At 37.5% G+C, this 27,514-nt stretch overlaps 1 protein-coding gene across 2 annotated transcripts; it reads right to left on the bottom strand.

Annotated features, from left to right (window-relative positions):
- KDM1B (lysine demethylase 1B) lies at nt 1-27,419 on the bottom strand. 2 transcript variants are annotated; one of them, XM_005525256.3, is made up of 22 exons: nt 27,346-27,419; nt 27,096-27,162; nt 24,398-24,500; nt 23,422-23,546; nt 21,501-21,590; nt 20,612-20,723; nt 19,809-19,925; nt 19,051-19,089; nt 17,753-17,957; nt 16,498-16,682; nt 15,461-15,637; nt 14,485-14,559; nt 13,772-13,909; nt 12,152-12,323; nt 11,168-11,295; nt 9,596-9,727; nt 9,124-9,198; nt 8,153-8,269; nt 7,181-7,306; nt 5,595-5,717; nt 3,540-3,692; nt 1-2,929 (listed from the first exon to the last, which is right to left on the bottom strand). In XM_005525256.3, the coding sequence occupies exons 3-22, from the start codon at nt 24,485-24,487 to the stop codon at nt 2,846-2,848; spliced, it is 2,463 nt and encodes an 820-aa protein (XP_005525313.1). In that variant the 5' UTR covers nt 24,488-24,500; nt 27,096-27,162; nt 27,346-27,419; the 3' UTR covers nt 1-2,845. The 2 variants fall into 2 exon arrangements, with proteins under 2 accessions (XP_005525313.1, XP_014110023.1); XM_014254548.2 differs by lacking the exon at nt 14,485-14,559.
- Nucleotides 27,420-27,514: the final 95 nt, after the last annotated feature.

The raw sequence follows: 27,514 nt of genomic DNA, 5'->3' as shown, positions 1-27,514 counted from the left end.
TCCCGTGGATACTTTCCAGTTTTATTCTGCTGCCATAACATAGTCACACAGAAGAACTGAAGTGTAACAGATCATGCTCTGCATTCAAAACTTTTCAATAACATTTAAACAAACCTACTCAAAGAAAATATTCCCTAGTTCTTTATTTGAGGGAATAAATTAAACACAAAATTAAAAACACATACATGCTTGAAATAAGTTTTAACAGAGATATTAAAAAAGTTTTGGGCAACATTAAAGAATGAAATCTCAGATCCAGCCTGATGTTCTTCCATATTTCAAATGAACGTAAATTAAAATGGAACATACTTATTTCCTTTACTCCTCAAACTTCAGTGCAGCACAACACAGTTTAAGTGCCCTAGCACCAAAACAATATACAAATAATTTTAGTAATTAGTAGACTAGGCCAATTTATCATTTGTTACCAATTTTTCTAATGCCGTAAGCATGCATTATCTAAAGGCAAATGTGATAGTATTTCTTCATGTCCATCTCTCTTCTCTATAATACAGCATTTATCTAGCTGCAAAGTTTCAGATAAATTAAAAATGCCAACTAAAAATTAACAGAATGACATCAAGCATGTTCATATAAACTTTGGACTGGAGAAATGGATGCTGAGCTAAACTTTCCAGAACATTCCTACCTGAAATGTGACATGTTTTTATCTGTTACTAAGCTGACTGAAGTTTCTAAGCAAGGTTAGCTGAAGCAGCCATTGAATATAAGGTTTTGGGCTTGTAGCAAATAAGCTTTTTCCCCACCACCAGAAGCTCCTCTCCCAATAATTTGTCATACATGATAAAACAGGAAAGAAACTTGGAACTCAAACACACAAAGCTCTCAATCTTTGCTAGTTATGCCATAAGTAGGCCTGTAATATATGAAATTAACAAAGTGCAAATGACTGCCAAAAGCAAAATTTATGTCCTGATATTTTTTTATAATCAGAAGGCTTTGTCTTGCTTCTTACAGCTTCAGATTGCAATTTAATAATTGGAAATACTTTAAGACTGTACATACCAGCATTTATGTAGAGGAAAATCATGAACAGTTACACTCTTCTGATTAGTCCATATAACTCAGCTTTAAGAAGCAGAACAGAATATATATCTGAAAAACATCTAGTTATATAAACATCTTCACCTTGTAAATTAGAGATTAAATAAAGGGTTTTTAACAATATCATACCTACTCTAAAAACAAAATATTACATATTTGAAAAGAAGAATTGCATTTATTCAGTAGGACCCTGGTGGTGTTGAGAGCCAGGTTGGCTAAGGCCTTGAGCAACCTGGTCTAGTGTGAGGTGTCCCTGCCCACAGGCATTGGGACTAGATGATTGTTAAGGTCTATTCCAACCCCTTAACATCTTATGATTTTTCTTAAGGTTGCTTGTTGTTTATTTCCAAGGATGCAGCTTTAAGAAAATAAGCACTGTAAGTCAAAAATGTTTGCTGTCATTCTTAAATGAAGGGATTAATAAAAGAGAAAAGCCTATGCATGAGAATGGGGCAGGATAGAGTAAGTGCTTATGTTCATTTCAGAAATCATGACATCTATACAGCCAAGTTGCAGAGAAGGTGTGGGGAAAGAGATATAACAGTGGATTTTATTTTTTTTTTCATTAATACCAATATAGTAGAACAGTATTACAATAGGTATCCCAGTTACATCTCTCTTAGTTCTGTTGAAAAATATTTTCCTCTCTGTCCCGTGAAAAAGCTACTAGATAGATGTCTTGCCCTTACTGAATTACTCTCTCAAGTTGTTTTTAATAATACTTTCATAATAAAAGAAAAAAAAAATAAACTTCAAGTCAAAGTGCAAGCCACCTTGTTTCAGCCCTTCATAAGAGTGTTAATATTTTTCCTCATTCATCTTCACTTATTTTCTAATATAAAAGTTGAATGAATGATTAGGAACTTACAGTCCTGCACCCCCCACTGTAGTCATATCAGCAGATACTTCCTCTATTCAGCCCAAATGAATCTGGAAGTTTGTTTTCAAAATAATCATAGCAATATGGTGTTTTTAAGCTGTCCTATTTCTACAGAAGCAATGAGCAAATCTAAACTCAGCCTATTATTGTAACAAGAATTTCTCTGAATAAGTAATAGAGATATTTCAAAGTTTTTTAAAGTAATGTAGAAGTAAATTTTTCAAGTTTTGATTAGCTACAATAACCTTTCTATGATTGCACTGTAAACTGTTCCAGCTCTCTTATTTAAAGGAACAAACTTCATATCCCAAAGCCCACTTAGTGGATGCTAAGAATATGAAAAAATATTATAGAAAAGGTTATTGATTTCAAGTGGGAAAAGTGATAGTTGAGTTCCTTCCTACATTAATCCTAGAATTTTTCTAGGCTATTCAGGCTCTTGGAAGCCAGTTTGAACTCCGATGAGCATAATCAACCTGAGAAGCACAGTTAGTGGAAAATTCCCGTATCATTACTAACTGCCAGCATTTTTAATGCCATATGTTAACTTAGTCTTGTTTTAATCTGACCTTCTGAAATGAAGGTTCACAATAGCATGACTTGAGCCATACAGAAGAGAACTCTTGACAAAAGTTCTCTTAGTCAAGCTGTGGCCAGCGATTCCAATGTCACTCCTGCTAGTAAGACCTCAGCTGGAAAAAAGCCCCCAACAGTATATATCATCAGGGGTTAAAAATGGGATGGGGGAGAAAGAGGAAAAGGAAGATGAAGATTTTATCTTCAGGTACCACATACAATTCAAGTACCATGTAGGAAAAAGGCAGCAATAGGAAACTTGAAGATAGTTTTACCCACAGAAATCAATTTAAAAATATATCTATAAACACAAAATTTCAGTACTTAAAATGCTGCTATTTTGCTGGCTTCTCGAACCCCACTCAAGTAAGCTCCTGTAACGGTCTGAGGAAAGTGCCTATTTGTGGCCTGTATTTAAAAAAATAGAAAAAGGAAAAGGAAAAAAAAGTCAATTGTTTCTAAAACTAATAATACAGAATTATAGTTATTATAGTTAATAGTTAATAACATCAGTTTTGTTTTCCTTCAGCACATACATTTTTAACAGCCATGGAAAACTCCTTAGAAAGAGCATTAAAGGAAACACTTAAGATTTTTAACAACCTCAAAATTTTCAAGCAAGTCAGCTACAAAAGCAGCAGTATGTTCTGCTATCTGCACCTTAGTGGGGCAGGTTAAGTTCTGCCCCAGTAGAGAATGCACCTACACCATCATGGTGCATTTGTTATGTTACCCACAAACAGAGTAACAGAAAGACAATTTGACTAAAAATGCATTTTACTTCTGACTTGAAATATTTGGTGGACTCCGCATGCCCAGTAATAATATTAATAGAGAGGGTTCTGTGTTAAGAATCACTAGCATATTTACATAACAGAATATTTATATACTACCTCTACATTAATGGTGTTGGGTAGCAAGAGATGATCTTCCATAAGAAACTGCTCCCAGTAACCTTAATCAATTTTGTAATTGATTTAATTACAAAACCAACTTTGTAAATAACAAAGATGCTTACCTCACCAGCAAAAAAAACTTTTCCTTGGATGTCTTCAGCTATCATGTCGTAAGCTTCACCACTGCCCCCTGTTTTCACAAAACTGTAGGCCATCTGCAGCCAAGGGTCATTGCTCCATCGAGTAACAAAAAACTTCACAGGGTCAGGAACCTCCTGCATAACCAAACTAGAAGTTAAACACTGCAAAGAGAAGTTCAGCATTGCACAGCTTCTTCTCAGTTTCTAGTGATCTTTAAAGTATTTAGTACTATTAAGATACAGATTAGATCACATTCCAGAATTAAGGTCCTATTTTTTTTTTATTATAGTACTAACTACAAAGATAATTTCATTTCCTACACTTGTCTGATGCCTGAAACATCACAGCTGCACTATTCTGAATACAACAGACCTGCATATTGTAATACACCTAAAAGTACATGAGAAAAAAAAACTCCCCTCGAAATGCATACACACATGCTCTTGTAATCAGATATAATACTGATACTGTTCAGCATGTTTGTTTGTATAATGTAAGCGATTTTTGTCTTGGTTAGGCACAATGCTTGTTAAATGCAGCTTGTTAAATCTCAAAATTCAATTTTAATTTTGGAGATAATTTTATTCCAATGCATAAATAAGATTACTTATCTTAGATCAGAAAATGAGCTGTCTTGAAAACTAGGTTTAGGGAGAAAACAAAAACCAGGAGGTCAGGGTCTGGCTGAGCCATGACAATTACCAGTGTGTAGTATCAGTCACATTTCAGCATGCAAATTTCACAGATTTCTACCAAAAAGAGCCTGAATAACACTTGCATGAAGGCTTAGTCAACTACAGCTGTGTCTTCCTCTGGAGGAACTCATGACAAGTAACCAGAAACAGCTCTGGTTGCCTCTTGTACAACATCTGGTATCAACAGATACATTCCATTCAGGCAGCTCATGAGAAATTCAAGCTCAAGCAATCAAGACAAGGGCCAGCCAAATATGACAAGTTGTATGGATGTCCCAGAAGTACTCTTAACACCCCCGAAGCTATCTTGTCTTTGAAAATCCCACTGCATCATCCTCAGATGACTGAAATTCACAACTGCTGTAAACCATGGAGACAGCTGTGAAAATCACTCTTCTGGACTAGAGTGGCACTGAAACCAAAGACTCATGCTTCATTTTCATGAGATCAAGATACAGGTATGTGAACTTCCACTGCATGTGGTTCTAGTAAGAATATCACCATTACCAGATGTATGTTTCTAGGAATAGTTTTCAGATACTGAAGTTCTTCCAAGATCATTAATCCTAACATTCAAACCATCAGTAAAACTTGAGATCACCCCTGAACACAATAATTCCAGGGGATCTAACTTCTATAAGAAAACTAATAATTAAACATTATTGTTGCTAGAGTGGCATGCAAATAACATTGCTGAGTGATAATGTTTTGCTTGCCCTGGATTTTCCTATTAGTTTTTATCCTACTGATGACCTGGAGAAAGGGAAAAAGGTAGAAATTTTTATCTAGTGTTTTTTTTACATTCAGAATGTAGGGCCCTTGATCATTCTGCCCATACCTCCATCCCAAGGCAGCTGAGAAAGAGCTGTTAGTAGAAGAGAAATGGATTGGATTGGTTTGGGGGTGCTGCAATTTCAGTTGCCTTGGCATGGGGGAAGGCAGAAATCAATCAAATTCATCTAGCTTTAAGATCTTATCAATATTAGAAGTGGTGATGACCAGAAAAAAAGTGACAACTAAGTAAGAAGCATGTTTTGTGTTACCTGCCTAAAGTATTGCTTTTAATTAATTTTGCTTTTTAAAAGCATTTTAAAGGATGATAGGTCATTTCTGTTTTTCAGTTATATACTACTATCTTTCAGAGAGATCTAAGATATTTCAACATACATTTTTCACACGAGAGCAAAGATTGTGATTTTTAGTATGTATCAAAGAAAATCTATTCCCTGAAACTGACAAGAAAGGAAAAATAGTTTTAAATGTCAAAGGTCTGCCTATACATCATGAAAGTGTTATTCTGGTGACAAGTTAATTCGTCTCTTAATAAGAGGCTTCTCTTACCTGCTCCTTGAACAGCTCTCGGAGTACTGTCATGCATTGTTGCAGTACTTGTTGATCATCTAAATTCTTAATGGTTGTCACAGCATCTCCAGTGACCACTGACATTAAAATGCTTTCTTTTCCCTGAAAACAAGACCTTATTAAGTATTTCATAAACAGTCCCTTTTAACTGCTATTGCAAAGATATTTTCAGCTGCAAAGCAAGTGTTGTTCTAGAGAAAAGTGGGTTTGATTACTTGGAACAAAGGGTGCATATTCTGCAGTATTTATGCTCAAATTATTACATCTTCCGATGCCTTGTTCAAAGATCTGTTACAGTCAGCCCCTTTTAGAACTTGCTGAGCTCACTGAAGACTTCCTATCTACCTACTTAAAGGCTGTACCCCCCCAAAAAAATATTGATAGTGTTATTCTTGTGTGCACCTTCTTAAGCTTCAGTTTTGTGCTGGACTTTTACCTCAGCTGTACTCCATTTTCAAACTGTGGTGACAGAGAGTCTATTTAAATACAAGTTAGATATGTTTATGATTAGACCAATACTAGGTTCTTACCAGCAGATTTTGGAGCAAGAAATTAAAGGTCACATCTACTGGTATTTCCTTCCACTTCATGACATCTGCTACCATGCAGAACTTTTAGAGGTGAAGCGGTGAGTAGGGAAGAGCACACAGGTTCTCAGTGTCTTTAAAGAACTCTGCCTCTCTTGTTTATGTAAGGCAATAATACTTCTTTTTCTAACTTTGATAACTAGTAGAGAATAGCTATCAAGCAAATTAAGCATTAAATGTAGGGTCTCTGGACAGCACCAGCACACTGAACTTCTTGTAGCATAAGCTTAAGAGTACTGGAGAAAACTCATTAAAGCAAAACTGTATGCAAGCACAAATCAGGCAGTAACAGAGCACAAATGTCACAGGATGGTTTCCTTTTGGAGTAAGACATCAGGTTACAAAATGGCCTTTTAATTGCTACCAAGTAGTAAGCAGCTATTATAGAAGTATGAAGAGGTACAATAGAAATGTGTAATGTGTCTTCTTGGAACTGGCAGGGAAGAGAAACGTGATGTCAATCCACTGGTTTGAATTTGCTTTGAAATTTATGAGTATGGGACTGACCCTACGGATCTCAGTTTCATGCAGAACCTGGTGTTTGTCTTTTCTTCTGCTGTTCCATATAGTTATTCAGACTAGTGCAAGCCAGAAAGCATTAGTAAGTCAGCATGATCTTCTTAACTGGATTTTTAGCTGATTTAATAATGGAACAGAAGTCCTCAACTGGATGTGACTAGTAGCATTTTTCCCACATTAATAGGTTTATAGTAAGGTATTACAGCCTTGCCTTCAGTAGAAATTGAGAATGTACTTGCTTGTATATGAGTCTGTATCCAAATCATGGAAAACATTCCCATTTATTACAACAAAATATTGATGAGCTTTATCTTGATAAATAACACTGATTCCGCTTTTAATAGTTGCAGGTGGGGGGGTGGGTAGAAGAAAAATTTTGTTGTTCAGTAATTATTGCACCTAGATTTCAAACTGAATTTATGAAGTGCCAAGAGAAAATACAGTTGGGATATATCATACCTCTGGATCCATATCATAGAAGACACTAAAGAGCCCACGTTGGCTGGAATTGGGTGGAACATGACCAAAAAAATCAGCTCCTTGAATTTTACTGTCCCAAAATCTATATGGAAACTGCAAAGCAATCTAGAAAGATATAAAAAAAAAATGGAATTTAAGCATTTCATACCACCAAACTCATAACAGCATATGGGTATATGTTCTTCTAATACATTTTCCTGTTTCCACACATTTAGTAAGTGGGTCCCAACAAAGAATATATGAACCTCTCCTCCAAGGGGGACAGGCAAAAAAAAAAAAAAATAAAATTGGTGTAATAAATTGCAAATGCACAGAATATCAAATCTACAGTGGAAGTAATTGTGTAAAACGTTCAAGAAGTCTGGCAGATTTTTTTGAAAACCTAATGTATAACTGAAATGAGTGGCATTCCTGTAATTTGAGTTACTTAATCTTGTCCTTAAATTTCAACATTCTTATAAACTTGCTTCTGGCATTACTTTGTTACTGTTTTGTTCTAAGCACACATTTTACTGGGGAGCTTTTCAGGAGAGGCTGTGCTTTTGTATTGGGAAAGGGAGATTTTACACTGGTCAAACACACAACTTGCAGTATTTTTTGCAAATACTTTATGAATTTACTAGGTTAAAATGTCCTGAAATAAACACATTATTAGAATTCTAAAAGAGCCAAGACCATCATGAATCAAATTAGGTACAAAATGCTTAAGCCAAGAAATTCTTCTGCGAACAGTTTCTTTAAAAACACCATTAAATTGTGAAAACTAAGAAACAGAAATACAGGTGATCCTCGATAACATTTTGCTCTCCTGGGCTCCTGTATACAAGTAAAACATAAATGTATGTTTATGCATCAGAAATAAACTAAAATAAATATACTGCAAAAGCAACAGGGACAAAACAGCCAATGTTTCTATGAAAAGAAAATTAAAGATAATATGAAATCACTTACTTTCTCAATGACTCCTGCTCCCAAACTATTAATGGCTTTAATTTTTTTTTCTGATAGTGGAGGATTAAACTGAATGACATTTTTCTGAAGAAGGGCCAGTGGTACAGTCACTAATACCTGAAAGAAATAGCTACAATCACAACAGTACCAAAACCTGAATACGGCACTTAAGCCTCACAGCATCCTCCTAATCTTGGATTATGCCAGTAGGATGCAGCACAATAATGCACCCGACATTCTAGATTAGTGTCTGGTTTTAGTTTCCATTAATGAAAAACACATGCCTTGCATTCAGGTAAAATCAGTGAACTGTGGGATCTGTTCTCAAGTCATAGTCTGTTGAACTGCTTGCATCACAGTGGCTAACCATGCTTCAGTAAATGATAATCAATGGCTCTCAAATTAACAAACCTGTCTGTTTGAAATGAGAGCTAGTCAGTCAGTGGTTTGAATTCCTTCAGAGACTCCTTCTCTTTAAAATGCACTCAGTAACACTGTTGATGTCAATCCCATCTTTATCAAGTTTATGAATCATTTTAAAAATTACTGAAAGCTACATTACTCAGCATGAAGAAAGTGGAGATACAGGGATTAAGAGAGACTGAAAAATAGGGGCTGTCAAATCCTGGAAATTTTAACAGGATAGACATGCTAAATGGGGTAAAGCTAAGCAGGGATTGGAACTAGATAACATAAATGTCACTTCAAAGACCAGATAAAAATCTATTTGCTTCACATTTTTAATATTACCCTTTATAGTCCTTAGTTTTTCAAATCAGCTCATACTCAAATCTCAAGCATGTTCGCCAAAAATTAGGCTCTAGGACACCCAAATAAAGGCCACTAAAATACATGAATATTCATCCTTGAATGGGGAGAAAATGGACTAAATAGTCTTCCGAGAGAAAGATAATAAAAGGAAATATACTGTGTATTCTCTAAAATTCTTATTCTTGAAGCATACTCAGTACCTTTTGTGTTGTCCACACTGTTCCATCTGCAGTAGTGACCTGCACTTCTTCACCAGAATAGTCAATACTCTGAACCTATTGAAAGACACACTGAGAGACTGTACTACAAAATGTACATATGCAATGCAAATTCCAGCAAGAATAGTTAAAGTAGCACTAGTCAGCAATCTAGAAAGTGAATAACACAAATTTCCAGAGAAATCCTGATGGACAAAAAATAGCCTCCACAAAAGGAAAAAGAAAAAAAATCATCATGATTCTAACTTGTAAGACCATCGTATCCTAATATTTCAATACTGATAGTCCTCAGGGAGAATTTCAGAAATGTTGAAATTGTCCTCCTGGTTTTTTTTAAAGACAAATTGAAACAATCACAGGCACAGATTCACCTGGTCCCAAAGAATACAAGTATCTGACTGGGTCCTTCAAAGCAATCCAAGACAGGCACTGTGTCAACGTTTTCTAGACTCACTGGGAAATTGAGCCGGATGTCCAGCCCTTCTGCCAACTTGTCAATCACAGTTGAGTATCCCACAGTTAGAAGAGTGTGATCTCCAGCAAACTGTGCAAAAAATTCATTGTGGTCCCATGAGCGTGCAGATACCTGTGGACAGAACATAACTGGCTGTTTCTACTGGCTAGGGACTATGAAAGTTTCACAGTTTAGAACAAGCCACCCCAGCCCCTTTGCAACTGGGAAAAAAAAAAGTGCACCACCAGAATTTATGGTAATGCTGACAAAATCAAAATTATTTTTTACCTAATGCTAGTGGAAAACATATGAATTGCTGGATTAAGAATAGTCATAACATGGGTTGATCACTAGCAAGGAATTTATGGTTCTGCTTAGTAAAGAAAACAAGGAAAATAGTACAAAAATCCAGGTGAATTGTAGTGTATTTATTTCAGTTGTCTGTATCTATCAAAGTAATCAGGTTTTGCAGCCTTAGGACTTCATATAAAAGTGGAAATACCTTATTTCCCAACATGAAGGGGAAAATAAAACACAAAAAAACACAAAGTCAATGGAATTTTTCTGTCACTTTGGAGGTTGTTCCATGATACCTTTCATTGACCTTGTCCTCCAGCCCCTGCAATCTTACAGTTAATAAAACAGTGGTATTTGCACTAAGCAATTGCCACTTTGCAATGAAAAATCTGAAACAATTCTCAAACTATTATTCAGGTGCCAATTCCTATCATTGCAGATGCATAAAATCAATCATATTTTGATTTTAAAATCAAAGGTAGATTTTTGCATCTTTCTTAATTCCCCTGGACGCTCATGGAATTTGAAAACTTGACAAAATATTTTCCAGTGACTGCTATGGTATAGCATTGTTTTGCAGATTTTTGTTATGTTCTTGTGTGCTTCTCAGTTCAGATTTGTACTTCTGCACATATCAGTCAGCTGTCCCACTGCTGTAGTACAATTGATGCTAAATGTCTTTAAATGTAGCAACAGGACTGAGTAAACAATGCACTGCCAATAATATGATATGATACTTTTGTATTTCCTGGAGCTGCTTGGTTAAAACTGAAGTCAGGAGGGCAGCCAAGTATCACTTAGCCAAGAGAGTACCTAGGAGTGGTAAACTGGGGCTCACCAGCAGGGAGTTGGAACACTTCAGGAGTCAAATGCGTTTGACAGAGACCTCAGGATACATAGCAGGAAAGAGAAATTCCTCAGTTGGTAAAAAGAACTGAGAAGCAGAAGTCACACCCAGCATCTGAGGAGGAGTAACTCTCCTGCGAATCATATCATCCAGCATCTCAGCAAAATGGCCAACTCCCTTCTAAACATCTATTCTCAACTTCTACTTAAAGAGCCTCACTGGAAGCACATCAGGAACTCCCATCAGATTAAATATGGCAGTGTTGGACTCAGTGTCTCAGTGTTTTCAAACAACAGATTGTGGGCATAGGAATAGTTAGGATAGCTGATTCTTCTTCTAGGGCCATAGAATGGATCGAGTGATTTCTCAGTGTTACTTCTGTCTTCTGTGAAACTCAGTCACTTCAGAACACAGCTGTCAAAACTCACCTGAGAGAGATTGCTGCCACAGGCATATTCCAAATTACTGAGATGGAACTGTAGTACTTTTTCTTCCAGCTCACTGAACTGGATACCAGACTCCTGAATAAAGGCTTTATAGATCTCTTGTATTTTTTCTGTGAAAGAACACATTTAAAATAAGAACATTTGACAATTTGTCAGAAGTTCTACTGCATTTAAACATGCTGTTCCCTGGCTCACAATATTTTCACGCTTATTGTTAATTTGTACCAAGATGTTTTTCCTTTCATAGAACAAAACAAAAAAAAACAAAACAAAACTGCAAGATCTTTCCAATGATAGAGTACAGCTTTGTTGTTTACTCACAGGTTTCTGAATGAGACAGGAGAGAAATTGTTTAGCTATCATAATATACAGTTGTAGATTTCAGGTAAAATACACTTTTAAGATAATAGAGGATCCTTGCAAATAAATCCTGACTAATTTTTACTAAATCAAAGAACTGAGAAACTTGATCTAGGGCTCACTGAAGAGCATAGGAGCTATTAATTCTGTCTTACAGAATCCATGCTGAAGAGATTTGGAAGGCAGACATTTCTGAGCAAGTTTATTTTTTGCTGTTGAGTTTACAAGCTGTAAGTGTGGTGGGAGGCGTTACCAACGGAGATAGGACTATTCTTGCCAGCAGAAGGCTTTGATCAGGCTCTTTTTTAGGCAGATTTGTCAAAAAGCACAAGAGCTAAGTCAGCTATGGCCTGCTTCAGTCAGAAGCATGTCTTCTGAGCTGCTAGTGACACTAGTTATTCTGAAAAACCTACCTCATGAAAACAAGCTACAATATATATAATATATACAATGAATCTAATATATACAATATCAGAAATATCTATTGGATTTAAGGTCAGATGGACAGCCATGCACTTCTAAAAATGTCTGATGTAAGAGCCAATTTAATATGAACTTTATGAACACAGCTTATATCTTCACTTTTGCAATACATGTCTCACTTACCACCAAGAGGAACATCTTGATGTTGGGTTTTATCTTTTCTCCACTCAGAGACAACATCTAGGATGGCATTGAAATGAAAGTCCATACGTTTATCAATAGTGGGATCTGTTATCCTTCCACCTTCCTGGATCAAGTCACATTTCTCCCCTAGTTTGTGCATTTTAATGCCAAGCTTAAGAAAAAGACATTTTATTGCTTTTTTAAGTATGGAAAAACTACAGCACCCAGCCTACTCAATTACTTAATGTAAGGTGAATGCCTCACATTTAAGTGATACTGTTTAAAAAACATCAACAACTTAACTCAGAGTAACTCTTGCTCTCTTCAAACTGGAATAGCAACAATCCTTCTATCTGTTAATTGTCCACAAATTTGGGTTTTTTCCCCACTTTTCCATCCTTTCCTTTACTGAGGATTCAAAGAAACCTCCTCTGCAACTTTTCTGCAGGCAAGGACTAGTACAGAAATTTAGAGTCTGGTAATGAAACATGGTGAACCTTTATTTCTACCTCAATTTATTTTCTAATTCACAGTTAAAATCAGTTACTTTCTACAACTTTCTGGTGTCTAAGGCCCAAACAGTTCCCTGAATTCATTGGATATTGCTTGCCAGTTACCACCAATGTTAATAACATCCAAGCAAAGAAAGAAATTATTTGGAGTTAAACCTTGCTTTGCTTGTCCAATCTTCATTGAAAACACCACAGAGCTAAATTTGTATATAGTTTTTGCGTTCTACAGATCAAAAATTTTGCAGAAAAAAATTGCAAAATATACTGCTAATTTCTTCCTATGGCCTTGTTCCTTAGGGCATGCTCCAGTGTTTTTCATATATCCTCACGTCTCTCTAGGCTGTTGGTCACCACTGCAGATCTTAAGAATACAGCTGTACTTTCAATGAAAAATGACATTAAATGACCTCAAAGGGATGAGTATCTGAAGTGTACACAGAAGTCATTGGTCCCCATTTCATAAATAAAACATGTTTTTTTTAAAAAAACTAGAATTTCTTCATGGCACTATAGGATGCTAAGCAATTCAGATGGCATGAGCTGGATTTGCATGTCTCTGAGCAAAACCCATACTCAGGTTCCACAGGGAGAAATTCAGATTCCTACCTCCAAAAAACCTAAACCAAACCAGAAAGTAATGAGATTTTTTAAAGAAATTGAACCACAGCATGTTTGCATCAGTAGCAATTTAGTTGTTAAGACATACTAATCTTAATTTGCACAGGATTTAACTAGAAATATCGAGAGGCAGCATAGGCAAATCCATCACAGAAGCAGTAGCCTCCCACAGTAAAGTCTTTCTCAGTCCTAAGGAAGGCTTCTGGGGACCTTTTATGTTACTGTCTCTAGAAACGAGGAAAAAAGTGGTTTCTTCCAGTTCTGAAGCTGGAGCCACCTTGTTTTTCTTTACATGATGTACCTGAAACCATTCTACAGCCCTTCTCTATTCCCAACTGTTATCAAAGATATATTAGCAACGTGGAGTTTACTTACAATGCAGAACAGGATTTTAATCATGTCACAAGGACTCCCACCCTTACCCAGCCATCTGAGCCTGGCATTAACAAGTTTTTCACTAGTGATAATCATGACCACAGCAGGAACCCACTTGCTCACACATTAGTGCCATGGGGTTGTTGACACATCCATTGACGATTTGTGCGCCTCTTCCAACAGTGACTCCTGTGAATGTCTTATCATCCCACACTCGGCCTCCAATTCTGTCTTTAGCTTCTAAGACAATGACCTGTGGCAAAATGCAGCTTAGTAAATTGGAAGATTTAATTCTATTAAACATATCTGTTCAACTCCAGAGCAAAGGAGAAAAAAAAACACAAAAAAACCCCAGTGAGCAATCCAGCAATGTTAGCAATCTTAACACTATTTCATTTCTGGATTATTCGTAAATTTATGCATTTAAATCATCTTAGAAAGGTTACACTTTGGGATATGCATATACAAATATAACTGTTACTTTAGAAACAACCCTAAAAAAATAAGCCTTCTTTTTAAAAAAGCTGAAGATTTATTCAGGAAATCTCAAAACTGGAGTTTAAGGCATGCTACAGGCTGTTAAACACAATGATCTGGGTGCACTGTCTGTACAAAATGTATGCTGAATGCTGTTTAATTTTAGATACAAATAAATGCTGGTTTTAAACGGCAGGTTTACTCAGTAAAACCCCAGATTTCACAAATTAATTAGGATACCCTATACATACATGTTTTTAACAAGAAAGAACACTTTTTCTTTTTTTTTTTTCATTTTCAAAGCAGAGGAAGTCTGATTTTTTTTAAGTAATGTACTCTAAAGCTTCCTACCTTAATTCCAAAGTTGTGCAGTTGTCGGGCTGCTGCTAATCCTGCTGCACCAGCCCCAACAATAATGACAGATTTCTAAAAAATATTAAAGTATTTAAATAAAAATAGTTGGAAATAAAAATTGTAATTTCACTCTTATTTGCTAAAGGTAAAAATGTAGGTTTCAGAAGTCTAGACTCTCTTGTCATCTAAAGTAATCTGTGATAACTTTTAAAGATGTCAGTGCATTTAATATAGAAAAAAGATAAGTGGTAGCTTTGAAAATAGTTAAACTTCAAAGAACTTCAAAAGAAGATGCCTCAGTTTCTTTTAACAGAAAGACGTGAAGCTATCAGTAACAAAAGTAAGAATCTAATTGAATTTATCAGACAAGAAACATATTTACCTTGGAAAGATTTCAATCACAGATTGGATTGACCAGTAAAATCTATTTTATAAATTAAAAACATCTACAAATAGATATTTAAGTGTTCCAAATAGGTGTTCCAAACATGACTTATAATTTCAAGGAGATACTCTGTTACAGAATACATTAATAAGTTTTGGGTGCTATTTAACAACTTGCTAGTCATAAACATGTTCCCTTTAGTTCTTGCAAACTAACATGGAGTAGCAGTTTTCTCACCTATGGAAGCAGAGGTGTATTCTAGGAGCCACAGAACCTGTATATTTTTTACACAGTTCCCTTCCACTTAGACAGCACATGGGACGCACAAATCCATGGGAATGAACTCCACAGATTTTAGTGGGAAAAAAATCCTTTCTAGAAGGAGTCTAATTTATCTAGTTTCCATACCCATTGAAGGTGTAAGAGAGCGATGCTGAAAATTTTCCACGTATTAGGTTCTAGATGTAATTTTACCGATAGTTTCATCCATTTATGCAAATGAGCCAAAAATCCAGAACCAAAAAAATTTTTGCATGCACCATGTAGTTTTACAGCACTAATAACGTAGAGATTATTACAGCAACTCACATTGTGGTATTCCTTAGGAAGAAGGTACTGGTCGGGACTGACCGACAAAATCCCTGTATTAATTAGCCCTTTCCTTGTCATAAAATACAGGATCCTCTCCATTTCCTGTACACAGCGGATCCGCACAAGCCCCCGAACAATTATATGGTGGATACATTTTTGAGGGGTGAGAGCCTCCTGCAAAGGAGAAAGGAAGAATAGAAAATTGTTGATTTTCTAATATTCTATTTATTCATATGTTTACATCATATTTAAACTGTAAACCAAATGGTAAAAAAAGATGACTCAGGCTTATGAGAGCATTTTAAAATAATTTTTGTGGAAAGTTCTTATTAGCAAGCTTTACACAGTAAGGTAACAATTTAATAAGCAAGATCAGCATGGAATAAAACCAAATGAGTCTACAAGAGACTTCTGGTAACTCCATGGTGTGTTCCATTACTACAGGAATGATATTGAAATGGATTCCTGTCTACAAAATGAATCTACATGGTGGCAATGTTCACAATGGCATTCCAGTAAAATCCATTCCAAAACTGCATTCTGAGGGAAAAGGAGATTAATATCCAAAACCTTTCACATAAATGTAGACTTCCAAATCAGAAAGGTTTGGTATGTGGAACTTTGGTATGTGGGAAGCAAGTTCTATTGAAGGCAGTGACACAGGTTTAGCCTAAATAAAAAGACAATCACTTCCCTATCCAACAATCAGATTAAAAAAAAATAAATCATAAAACACCACAAAACAGTGTTTAGATGTGCTCAAGCATCCCTTTAAAAAGTTAATAGCTAGGCAGGCACTGTAGAGTTTTAACAATTTCAAAACTTTTGATTTTTACTGCAGAAGAAGCTCCTCTGCAAGACGAGGAAGAGGGAGAGGGGAGAAACAAAAAACTCTCAACCCCAACAAGCCCCCAAAACACAGCCAATCTTAGAATGGCTTTTCAAAAACACGGGAGTAATTTCTCAAATCCAAGTGAGTCCCCATCCCAGAAAAGCTGCTATTATTTTTAAACAGACAAATCATCATCTCTTACCTTGCAGTTTGTGTACCACAAAGCCAAAATCAGGTTTCTCAATGCCAGGTACATGGTAGGGTCTCGTGAATATTCTGGGAACTCATAGAGCTCATCCAGTTCCATGACATCTGGCCTCACACAAAGTGCTTTCCCACATTCATTGGGCTGGTAAAAAGGCTGGAAATATTTGTTCATGCCTGCAACTGAATAAAGACACACCAGGAATTAGCCATACTCCATCATACCTTTATCGCATCCTTCTCCCTCTAAAACAATCCACTGACTTCACACAGATAGCAAGGAAGCTTTCTAGCCTCCAGGCACCTCCAGAATGATGCCCTTTACATGGCTCTCCTCTCTCCTGCCCTCTAGGTTGTGCATTAATTATTGTCCTGCTGCCTCATGGGTATGCCTTGGACCTATCAGAGCTCAAGTTTCGTCAAAGTAATGTTTCGTGGCACCCCAATGCCATGAGGAGTCCAACAAGGAGTAGGATCTAAATTCACATCTGAGGACTAGTATCACTGTACAGACTCAGACAGTACTCTGAACTCCTTTCTTCTTCAATTCCTAATGCTGCCCAGAGTAATAATTAATCATCTTCCACGTTCAGAATTGGTAGCTCTATGTAATGAAGTTTTCTGTTAAGCAGATATCATATCTGTTGAACATATGAACGGATTTATTTTTCAGCACCTAAGGAGAACAAAGCCTGCTAAGACAACACAGAAGCTGAAATTTCCTCAAAGCACTCTTTCTGAGATGAGTATGACAATCCTGAATTAACTTTCTCGATACCTGACCTATTCTGCCAATCTGCATTCCCAGGCTGTCACTAGCAAAACAAAAAAAACCCACACAGAATCTGAGTGCCTTAAGAAATCAATTTTTTTTCTTAAAAACCCCAAAGATCCATGATATCAAAACTAGCAGAATCCTGGGGTTTTTTGATAAATCCTCATTTCCTTGAGAAAGCAAAACAGCTTTAAGTAGCTGCATGGTAATTTCCTGTTTTTATACACAGTGGCACGCAGAAAGCCGCTGCAGTCTGTGCTTACTCCCTAAAGTAAAGCCTTAAGAAATGTATAACCTTTATCTTACAAACAAGCAAAGGGCATCAAATGACAGAGGCAGTCACAGGGAGACTGTGTATTAGTGCTGAGAACAGAACCAGTGTTCTGAATCAGGGGAATTAATGTGCCTTATAAACTCAGTTATAAGACAAAATTTACCACACCTGTTTAAGCAACACAACCCTGCAGATGGCCCTTACCAGTCACATTAGGCACGCTCTTTAAGTGCTCTAACTTCACAAGGTTGGATTCACCAGGTAACCGATTAGTGCTGGTACAGGATGGACTCATGCCCACGCAGTCTGGATAATATGCAGCTAGAAAGGGAGCTGCCACACTGTCTTTCAGCAAAGGAGGGAGTATGAGCATGGAGTACCACCAATGGTCTGAAACTTCAGCCACTCTCTGGCCAAGCGGAGAAGTGAAGGAAAGAGAGGAGAAGAGAACACATCAGTACTTTAGAAACGTTGGACAATGAACCAATTTCCCCCCTCCCTCCAAAAGTGATACCAAAAAGCACTGGAAGTATCAATCTCAGAATTGCAATTCATAAAGACATTTCCCTCTTTCCCCTTCCTCAGCATGACACAGAAAACCTGTAGTGTTGATCTCTTCTCAGACATGGAGCTGCAACTGCACAAACTCCATACCATGTGGAAAGCAAATAAATGAGACATGCCATAACAACATGTCTATGCCTTATCCGGCCCTTTATAAAACATTTACAGTCACTTATGCATCCAGAAATCTGAACTCAGTTCTAAGTCCACACTAACTGATCAATTTAATTCAGATTCTGCTATCCCCATCAAAGACCTTCTAGAACCCTAAGAAGTGCTAATGATTCAACCTTAATTTACAAGTCAGACATGCATGAGGGAAACAAAGCCACAAAGCTTCTACAAGAGTCAATAATAAGCTTGAATGTGTTCCCTCTGATAGAAGTCCTCAGGTACACTTGTGAACATGGCATATTGAACATATCTTCATATGAAATCAGAAATGCAGGGTGACATGATTACAGAACCCTTCAAACACCAACATACATCTTGTATGTACATTTTGTATTACGAGAGAGAAAAACATGTTTTGGTGTTCTCTTGCCATCTTCAAAACAGTGAGAAAAGCCTAACTAAAGACAGAAATCACCTGAAAGACAAGAAAATTTTAGGATGTGGAACTTGAAACCTGGCAACTGAATACTATTTAGCCTGATCAAAAATTAGAATTAAGAGTAAACTGGGCCAAAGGCTACAACTGAAGGACACGACAAACCATTTGAAAACTACTTAGTATGGCAAGGGAAAAGAGGAAAAAAGATGAGAAAATAAAAGGCCATAGGTTCTGTTGCAAATAGTGTCTGACAGTTTCCTGAGTAAAATGCATCAATACTGACATAATTGGCCAAAGAACCAAAATTAAAAAGGAAATAAATATGTCATGCTTTAAAATTGCTTTCATATTCTAGGACAAATGAGGAGGAACAGCCACTACTCACCAAGTCCTCAGGCATGGAACACTGGTCTGAGCCCTCAGTCTGAAAGAAAATTGAATGGTATGAGAGCTATTCTTAAGCTGTACTGAAAAAAATTAAGTATAACACAAAATAATTTTCTGTGGGATAATTCTCTAAATTAAAATAAAACAAAAAAAATTGCTTAGTGTTAGCCTTCTGTAGTAGACACGATGGTTAAAAAAAAGTAGAGAAATGCATAGGTTAAAAACACAACACACCATAAAGCAAAAACACTCTAAAAAATGTTTATCATTTGTTAAGTTACTTTCTACTGATCAGACATATGGCACTTCAAAGACTCTTTCAAATTTCAGGAATTATCTTCATGCTAAAGCTGAAACTTTTCATGTAAAGCTCCATGACAGACTTGATAGCAATTAGGAAAAGTTCATTGAGCTTTTCAAATGCTTTCCTCAATAATGAAGAAAGACTAAACTGATCTGATAAGAACATTTAGGTGTATGTCTATTTTGCACATGCTTATAATAATCCCCTAGCCGAAGGATTTTAAAATTGACTGTGTAGACAAAGATATTTCAGATACTTCTTTCTTGACATTTCCTGTCAGAAAACAAAAAGTCCAAGCAGCATGTAGGCCTCTCACTGTGCAGCTCTCCAGGCCATCAGACTATCATTTTGACATTAGAGACACTGAGCAGCAAGCTAGAAGAAATTAATTTCTGCAAACAAGAAACACCAACTTGTTAAGTTTCAATATGAGCAAAACTGTTGTGTGGTACCTTGGTGGAATTGTTCAGTTTCATACCACATCTGTAGGTTTTTGCTATTTGTGGTGTCAGCTGGATTTCCTTTGTCAGCTGACGCCATTTACCACATTCTGCCTTTGTGCACTGTACCTACAAGTCAAAAAACAAACATGTTTTTACTTGTTGCTTGTGATTACAGATAAGATTAGTGCAACTTAAATAACCAATTAGAAAGAAGCCAGATGTGAGAAAGTTGTAAAATATAATTGTTAGACACATTCTTGTGTAATCATCAGGTCATAAGAGGTGTTTGATCTACGGAAATCTTGTACTCATCTCCTGCAAAACTGAATTTCTGCACAGAACCTAAGACCAAAATTAATTCAATTCCCCATTACTGTGGTCTTTGGTGGACTTTGCAAGCATTACTTCAAAAATATATTCTTCATCACTTAAAGAAAAAAAAAAAACTTCAAACAAAACACCACTACCACAACTTCCTTACATTCCCATCTTTCTTCTGCTCTCTTTACCAGGGAAATACAAAATCTGATTTCAGAGTTTTTCACACTCATACTTTCCCTGCCAAATCTTATTCTACCTGAAAATCACAGTTGCTGCTTCACTGAAAAGTAACAGAAGGTTGGTCTTTGTGGGGTGTGGAGAAAGTCTCTGACAGTGGAGAAGCTGACCAGAATTTTTAACTTGAGCTTTTCCACAATTCTCTGATACTAGGAAAAAAAACCCACAAAAACTCAGCTGACTTCTGTTTGAACAGCAGAATATCAGAAACACATCAGAACATCATATTTCTATTAAATCACCTTTCACCTCACCCAGTAAGGAAGCTGTTGATCAGCCATAAAGGCTTTTGGACTGGGCTCACTTTTACCATTGCTTGTCCAAATCCTTTTCCAGGCAGTGTATTTCTCATAACCATCTTTATGGCTAAGAAGAAAGAGAAAACAGCAAGCAGTCAGAAAATTGAATATCTAGTTCACTTCAAGCAATAGCTGTTACTCTAAAATTAAATATTTTATATAAGGACAGAGAAATAAGTCTGTAGAGAGCACTGCATTTCTGCTGTTAAAAGGAGAGAATCACGGCTCTTACGACAGTAATAAATTATATCCTGACCATTATGTCCAGTTGCTTATGAGCACAATTCCTGGTGTGTAAGGCCTGCACTGAGTGATGGGTACTGCTGAGCACATAAGCACACAAAAGTCTTGATACAGCTGGATGTAACTCCCACTCAGATAGGAGGGAACTTGGGAATGAAAGCACTCTGTCAGCCTGACAAGAGTCTTCATGGTCACTGAACCACAAGAGTTAAACTGATTTCTAACTTTTTATTGTACTGCTTTAGAGAGGCAAGGTCTCCCGAATGCACAGTAAAGTCAACTTATAAAGGAAAACACATTTACTCATAGTTCTTCTCATAATTTAAAATTCTTGGACATTGTTTTTAAAAAAGACAAAAGCTTCAGAATAATTGCACAAACAAACCAGCCTGCCTAAACTAACCAGTTTTGTTCACGCTGCCGTGTTTAAGTTGATTAGTCCATACAACACCTGCAGTTTTATCATCAGTGTATAAGCCTCACTCTGACTAAAGCAAGCACAGAGGACCAATCTTTGTATTATGTTTATGTACATGATGTTTCAACAGCTGCCGAGTTTTAATAAGCTCTGAAAAGACACAACCTTAATTGGTAAATCTACCTTCGGTAATAGTGGTCAAAACATTCATTGCAGAAGTGTTCCCCACAGGACAGATGATACCATCTAGATGTATACCCATTTTTTGCACATCTGTAATACAGGAGACATAGAATTAGTTTTATAGTACATTTAGGGAAAGAAAAAAAGAATATTTCTATTGACAGTAGCACATTCTAGAATGTGAACAAAATATTCAGAACAAGCCACGGCTTTATGTTAGATTCATGAAGACAGACTTACACATGGCACTACAGCAATACAAATAACAATAAGGTCATTTCAATTGTCTTAAACATTTCCAGTTTCCAAACTAAGCAACACCAGATGCAAGGGAGGCAAAGTGTACAACAATGTGCAGTTTTATAGTTGGTCTGGCTTCCAGCAGCCTCCCTCTAACAATGGTCAACTGAGCCTGTCTTTAGTACCCTTTAAGCAGGCATTTCCTGAACACGAAACAGTAAGTATGTGCTGTGACACACCAAGCATTTTGGAAACATGTAAGACAAAACTCATCTCCACAAGAACTTAGAGTTCCTTTACTTTGTTGTATTTTGTTCCAATATTAGTGCAGAGTTGGGAGGGATCATTTAAATTAGCATTTTTCTTGTACATGGGATCAATTGATTCATAAGTCATTACAATGTTCTGTCCCCAGAACAACTGACAAAACTATAAAGGCAAATCTGAACACAAAACAGATGTTGCCTATTTTTTTCTCATGAACAACTTGTGATTTTAACCCAGTGAGACAAAACCCTAAGGAAGCAGTACGCATTCTGGGCATTTGTTCTTTACTACTCTCAAAAAATATCCATTACAAAAATTACATTCATCAGACAAAGCAATTGTTCTTCACTTAGGAAACTCTCATTAAACTCAATGAAATTAATCAAGATAAATGCACAAGGTAAAAAGCAGTGATCTCAGCTACTAACTCAAATAGCCACGAAATGAGCTCATCTCAAATAGATAAAGTTGAAAGTATGTACTTGGTGGGGTGGGAAAGATCAAAATCAAAATGTTAAAATAACAATTCAAGAAGATGAGTAAGCAGTATGCATTGTTTCCTGAACAAAAACTGTAATATCACCAGTGCTGATCTCACAGGTGCTCACTTCCCAGACAAGTCTCTCAGGCAACTGCCAAAACACTTGGCTTCCCGTCCTTATGATTGTAACATCTAGAATACATTGACTTCCTACCACCAAAGAATAATCCATGGATATAACTAAATGAAGCACGTAATTAGTTATATTTATTTTTCAGTGCTATAAAGAAGGAAAGTTTGCCTCAATTATCAGGGAGGGAGGAGCGCTACATAACTACAGTGTGCCTGCTTCATAATGAGGTCTAACATGTTGCCTGTTATAGGTATACCTTGCCAATATTATGCATTCAAAACCACCAAGGTCAGAATGCAAAAGCGCTTGTGAAAGTGCAGAGAAAGTGAACAAGAACAAACAGTTCAGATAAGAATGACTTACCTCTCTCCTAAGACGTAAAATTTCAAGGTTAGAATCTCACCTCAGCCTGCAAAGCATTCCAGTGAAAGAGTGGTAACAACTTTCTACAGTAAATGATGGTTTCATTTTCCATCTCGAAAGCAAGTTTAGTTTTCTCAGATTACACTAACATGCTCTCACAGAAGCAAGGCATGTTCCAGAGGACATCATTAATAACATAAATAAGTATATCCCAAAGATACTCTGTATCTGAATTAGCAACTTGCACAGGAGAAAGTTATTGACACCAGGAATAACTTGTGACATTTTCCTGGCATCTTAAGATTCCTGTTAGAAGTATCTTTTAATTCTCCCTCTACATTTAGATATGAAGGAATTTTTCAAAATACAATTTGAATCTTAAACTTCAGCTGCAGATTTAGAAAGTCCATGAAAAATGCAAATAAAAAGCAACAAACCTTTCTGCTGCACTGGCAAAGCAAACGGGACATGTTGCAGTGCATCCAGCTTTTTCACACTTTCTGTATTTCTTCTCTGAGGCTTCATCATCATCATCTGCTGCTTCAGCCGCTTTCTTCTTCACCTAATAAAGAATAGCTGGAATGTGACCATAAATGACACAAATACATCTTCCACAAAGCAGCATTCAGTCTTGCAGCTTGTGAGTGGCATTCTGTAGTTAAAATGATCCTAATGAAAATCTTTGTAGCCATTGTGAAATAGTTGCAGCATGAAACAGCTGTCAAATTAGGTCAGATTTTTCTACTTAAAAAAAACCAAACAAAAACCCACCGGAAAAAAATCCCAAACCCACAGTAAGACTGGAAATATCATTTATATCTAAAAATGTCTTGCCTTGGTCTAATTGATGGCACTGAAGAAATTATAAGCAAAGCTTACAGTTTAAATAGTATTTTAAGCTCTATCATGTGTTAACAAGTCAAGCCTCATACATTAATTTTATTTCTCCTTTGGAAAGTCTCCTCTTTTATAATACTTACTGATATTTATTACAAGTGCCAATCCTATCTGTGCCTCAAATAAAATATTAGGGTAAGCTTAGGGCATTTTTTTGATACGAAACTAAACACCAAATATCTCTTCTGGGCCTCAAAGGTACTGTGTATTATCCTGTTTTAGGCCTCTGCCTGGATGGGCCAGACAGCTTTGTCTGACTGTACAGAAATCCGTGACTGTATTTTTAACGCATTAAGTACTTACAGGTTATATAGAGTATTTATCTTTTCTGAATACTTTTTGCAAAATGAGACACTTGATCTGTTTATTCACAGAATTAACTCAGTCTCCTTCCCTGGGCCTCAGTACTCTAAGACCCAGCTTACCCACAAGGAAGCCCACTTTCTTTACAAATGTCAATAGAAAATAAAAAATAGCAAAGTACAAACCCATGTGTTTTTAAATTATTATAAATACCTGTCTTCCAGAACTCCTCACAGGAAGGTTGTCCGGAGACTGATCTGAAGAACATGCCTTTTTCTTCGTTCGTACCCTTCCCGTTGACATTGTATTGTTAGAGCTGAAAAAAGGTAGGCAATAGTTAATTAATTTAAATTGCTTGACTTTGCAGAGCTAATCACAGACACTCACAATACTACTTTTCACAGAGCTACCTAAGTAAGAATCTGTCCAGCTTGACTGTTAATTTGAGGGGAAAATGGGAATGAGGCATTACGGGAATGGAACAATATGACTATTTTAAACTAAATTCGTAGTTAAGATTAGATCCCTGAGTACATCTTGACAGGCTGTTCCAGACCAGCATATCCTGGATTTCAGTAATCTGATTTGCATTACGTGAAGACCTGGACTGGAATTTGGGTTGGCAAAGTGAACAGACATCAGCTCAGTGCTGATGCAAGCATTCAAATACCACTCAGAGTAACACTCATCCTGCTAACTACTGATTTATTGGCAGCAAGAGATTTGCACTGTAAAGCACTTTTCCAAACACTGTACTGAAGAGACGGTTAATGCCAGATGAACAATCAGTTCCAAGACTTGCACAACCACCTATGAAAAGACAGCAGAATTTGAAGTCTAGACTGCCATTATATTGCACCTGTAAATGATTGGAATATTGCAAAGTTTGTTGTTAAGTATTCTATAGGACAAAATAAAAGATTTACGGCATGAGAGCGCTCTGTAGCTGTCTTTGACGGCATTGGTAGGAGCATAGAATGAACCACAGTTCCAGTAAACTGGAAAGCATAGAGTGTGAAAAAGTATGATGCAGAAATATGAAAGCATATTTAAAATGGTATTATCAAAGGCATTATTTTCACAGGGGATAAAGCACAAAGACAGCCTAGAGGAAGAAGTAAATCTAAAGTGCTCTACAACATACAGAAAAGAAGTAGAAATATATTCCTTGTACTACAGCACTGCATCATAAATGTTATCTTGTTCTAATAGGGATCAGTTTGTAATTATGTTTTTGGGAGGGTTTTTATATATATATATATATATATTTATATATATATATATATATATATATATATATGAGATTTCTCAATTCTCCCTATTTCCGGATGCAACCTCCTTATTCAAGCTGTCAGTGATAGACAAGGCAGCAGTATCTTCATTCAGAAATTCCATTAAAAGTCAAGGTAACAGGAGGAGAGTGGAATTTTTACAAAATTTTATATTAAGCTGATCCAAGTCAAGTAAACTGGTGTTTCACTCTCCTCTCAAGAGAGAAGAAATTATTTGTGAGAGGAAGAGAAATCACATGAGGATATCTACGTAAGTGAAAAATTAGTTCAAACAACCCAATACAAAATTAAACTTTGTTTCTTGTATGTGTCCCCTCCAATTATAACTAGCCAGAGGTAGGAAAAAGATCATTAAGTTAAACTCTGTTTCCTAAAAAAAAAAAAAAAAAAAGAAAAAAATAGAAAAAAAAATTAGCATCACTTCACTGCAACTTACCACTGTATGGGTGTGGATGAGATTGGAGAGTAAAGAAAACCAACCAGTTTCATTTACATGAGATTTCCCTAAACTGCTGTGAACACCCAGAAAATGGCGGCTTTTTTCCCCTAGGCTTTCTTTATGTACGTATCAGTGGCACAACAGTATCTCTCTGTGTCACCTTAGCTTCTGATGGCAAATAATCATTCTGGCATGCCATGGTCCTTACAGTCAGAGGCTTTCAACTGAGCAAGGAGCCCTGAGCAAGGCACCAGGTGACTCATTTTGGTGACCATCAGGTGATCAGTCTGCTGCTGCTGTGGGGCCCTTTTATCCAAGAAGGTAAAAGAACATGCAAATTTTGTATTGTTTACGTCAGGAGTAGAAAAAGTGTTAGTTACCAATCCCTAGGAAGTCTGGTAAAAATATTTCAGATTCAGAGATTTCTGAATCTATTTTGCTCCTACCCCTTCTACTGAAGGGGTAAAAAATATGTCTGTGATTCTGTAGAATCAGATGGAACTCTGCCCATGTTGAAAGATATAGGTCAGTTGTACAGAATTTGCAGAAATATTTTTGCTCTTACACCTTCAATAGGGGTAAGAGGGAGGTGGGGAGAAAGAGATAAAAAGAGCAGTTGTAGGATACCTGCTCCCCACTTCCCCTGATAAAACCAAAAAACACCCTCCCAAAAAACCACAAATTTTTATAGAACAAACAAACAAACATAGCTTACTCCGCTAAGCTTTACATGACTTTGCACCCTATCCTGTAGACATCTTACTGGCTGAGAAAATAAGCCCTTTAAAAGGAGAGAGATATGTAATGCACTGTCACATTCGATAACGTTTCATCCGTCTGTAGTGCGTGGCCTATATTGGAAAGCTTAGTGGGGTTTACCTGCACGGTTGGAAGCAAGTTTGTCTTTGGGGAAGAGAAAATTCATTAAGAAACCACACAGACAGACACACCGTCAGAGACAGAGAGGAAGCGAGAGCAGCCTGATTAACACGGGGAGTGCACACACCTCTAAAACTCAGCCCGAGTAAAGCAGCAGCAGCAGCAGCAGCGGCGGCGGCGCCCAGCCCCGCCGGCCCGGCTGTGACAGCTGGCGGGGGTCCCGAGGGGCAGCCCCGGGGCCGGGCGGGGGCGGTGCCGGGCGGCGGCGGGGCAGGCGCTGCGCTCGGCGCCGGGCACTCACCTCGGGGCCGGGTCACTCGGGGGCCGGAGACCACATTCACGCGTGTCCGCGCCGCCTCCTGTTAGAGCTGCAGCGGGGAAAAAAGGGTGGAGAAGGGGGAAGGAAGGGAGGGAGTGAGAAAGAGAAGGGGGGAAGGAAGAGTGAAGCGGGGAGGTGAGGACGGGGGCAGCGCTGGCACCTGCCCCGCCACTCCGGGGAGGAACAAGCGGCCCCGCGGTGGGCGCTGCAGCTGAGGGAGGGAGCCACTCACCACCGCCGCCATCCCCACCGCCATCCTCCTTCTCCCCGGTGCCGTGCACCCTCAGCCCGCCTCCTCCTGCCGCCGCTTCCGCTCTCCGCGGTGCGTAGCGAGGGGGAGGGCGGGGAGGGACCGCCCCGGCCCCGCCGCCCTGGCGGGCCCCGCGGCCGCGCAGGTACCG

This window comes from Pseudopodoces humilis, chromosome 1, assembly GCF_049639895.1.
Source record: "Pseudopodoces humilis isolate 2021_Gansu_Grassland_sample_001 chromosome 1, ASM4963989v1, whole genome shotgun sequence".
Taxonomy (NCBI): domain Eukaryota; kingdom Metazoa; phylum Chordata; class Aves; order Passeriformes; family Paridae; genus Pseudopodoces; species Pseudopodoces humilis.
This window is presented reverse-complemented; position numbering and strand designations above follow the sequence as displayed.

What these genes read in the sequence shown, in the direction of transcription:
- KDM1B (XM_005525256.3), bottom strand. Translation starts at nt 24,487, where the DNA reads ATGTCAACGGGAAGGGTACGAACGAAGAAAAAGGCATGTTCTTCAGAT. An exon ending in GTTCCATGCCTGAGGACTTG is followed by an intron (nt 17,958 to 19,050) that starts GTGAGTAGTGGC and finishes CCGCTTGGCCAG; the next exon opens with AGAGTGGCTGAAGTTTCAGA. An exon ending in ACATCCGGCTCAATTTCCCA is followed by an intron (nt 9,199 to 9,595) that starts GTGAGTCTAGAA and finishes GTCTTTCAATAG; the next exon opens with GTTCAGAGTATTGACTATTC.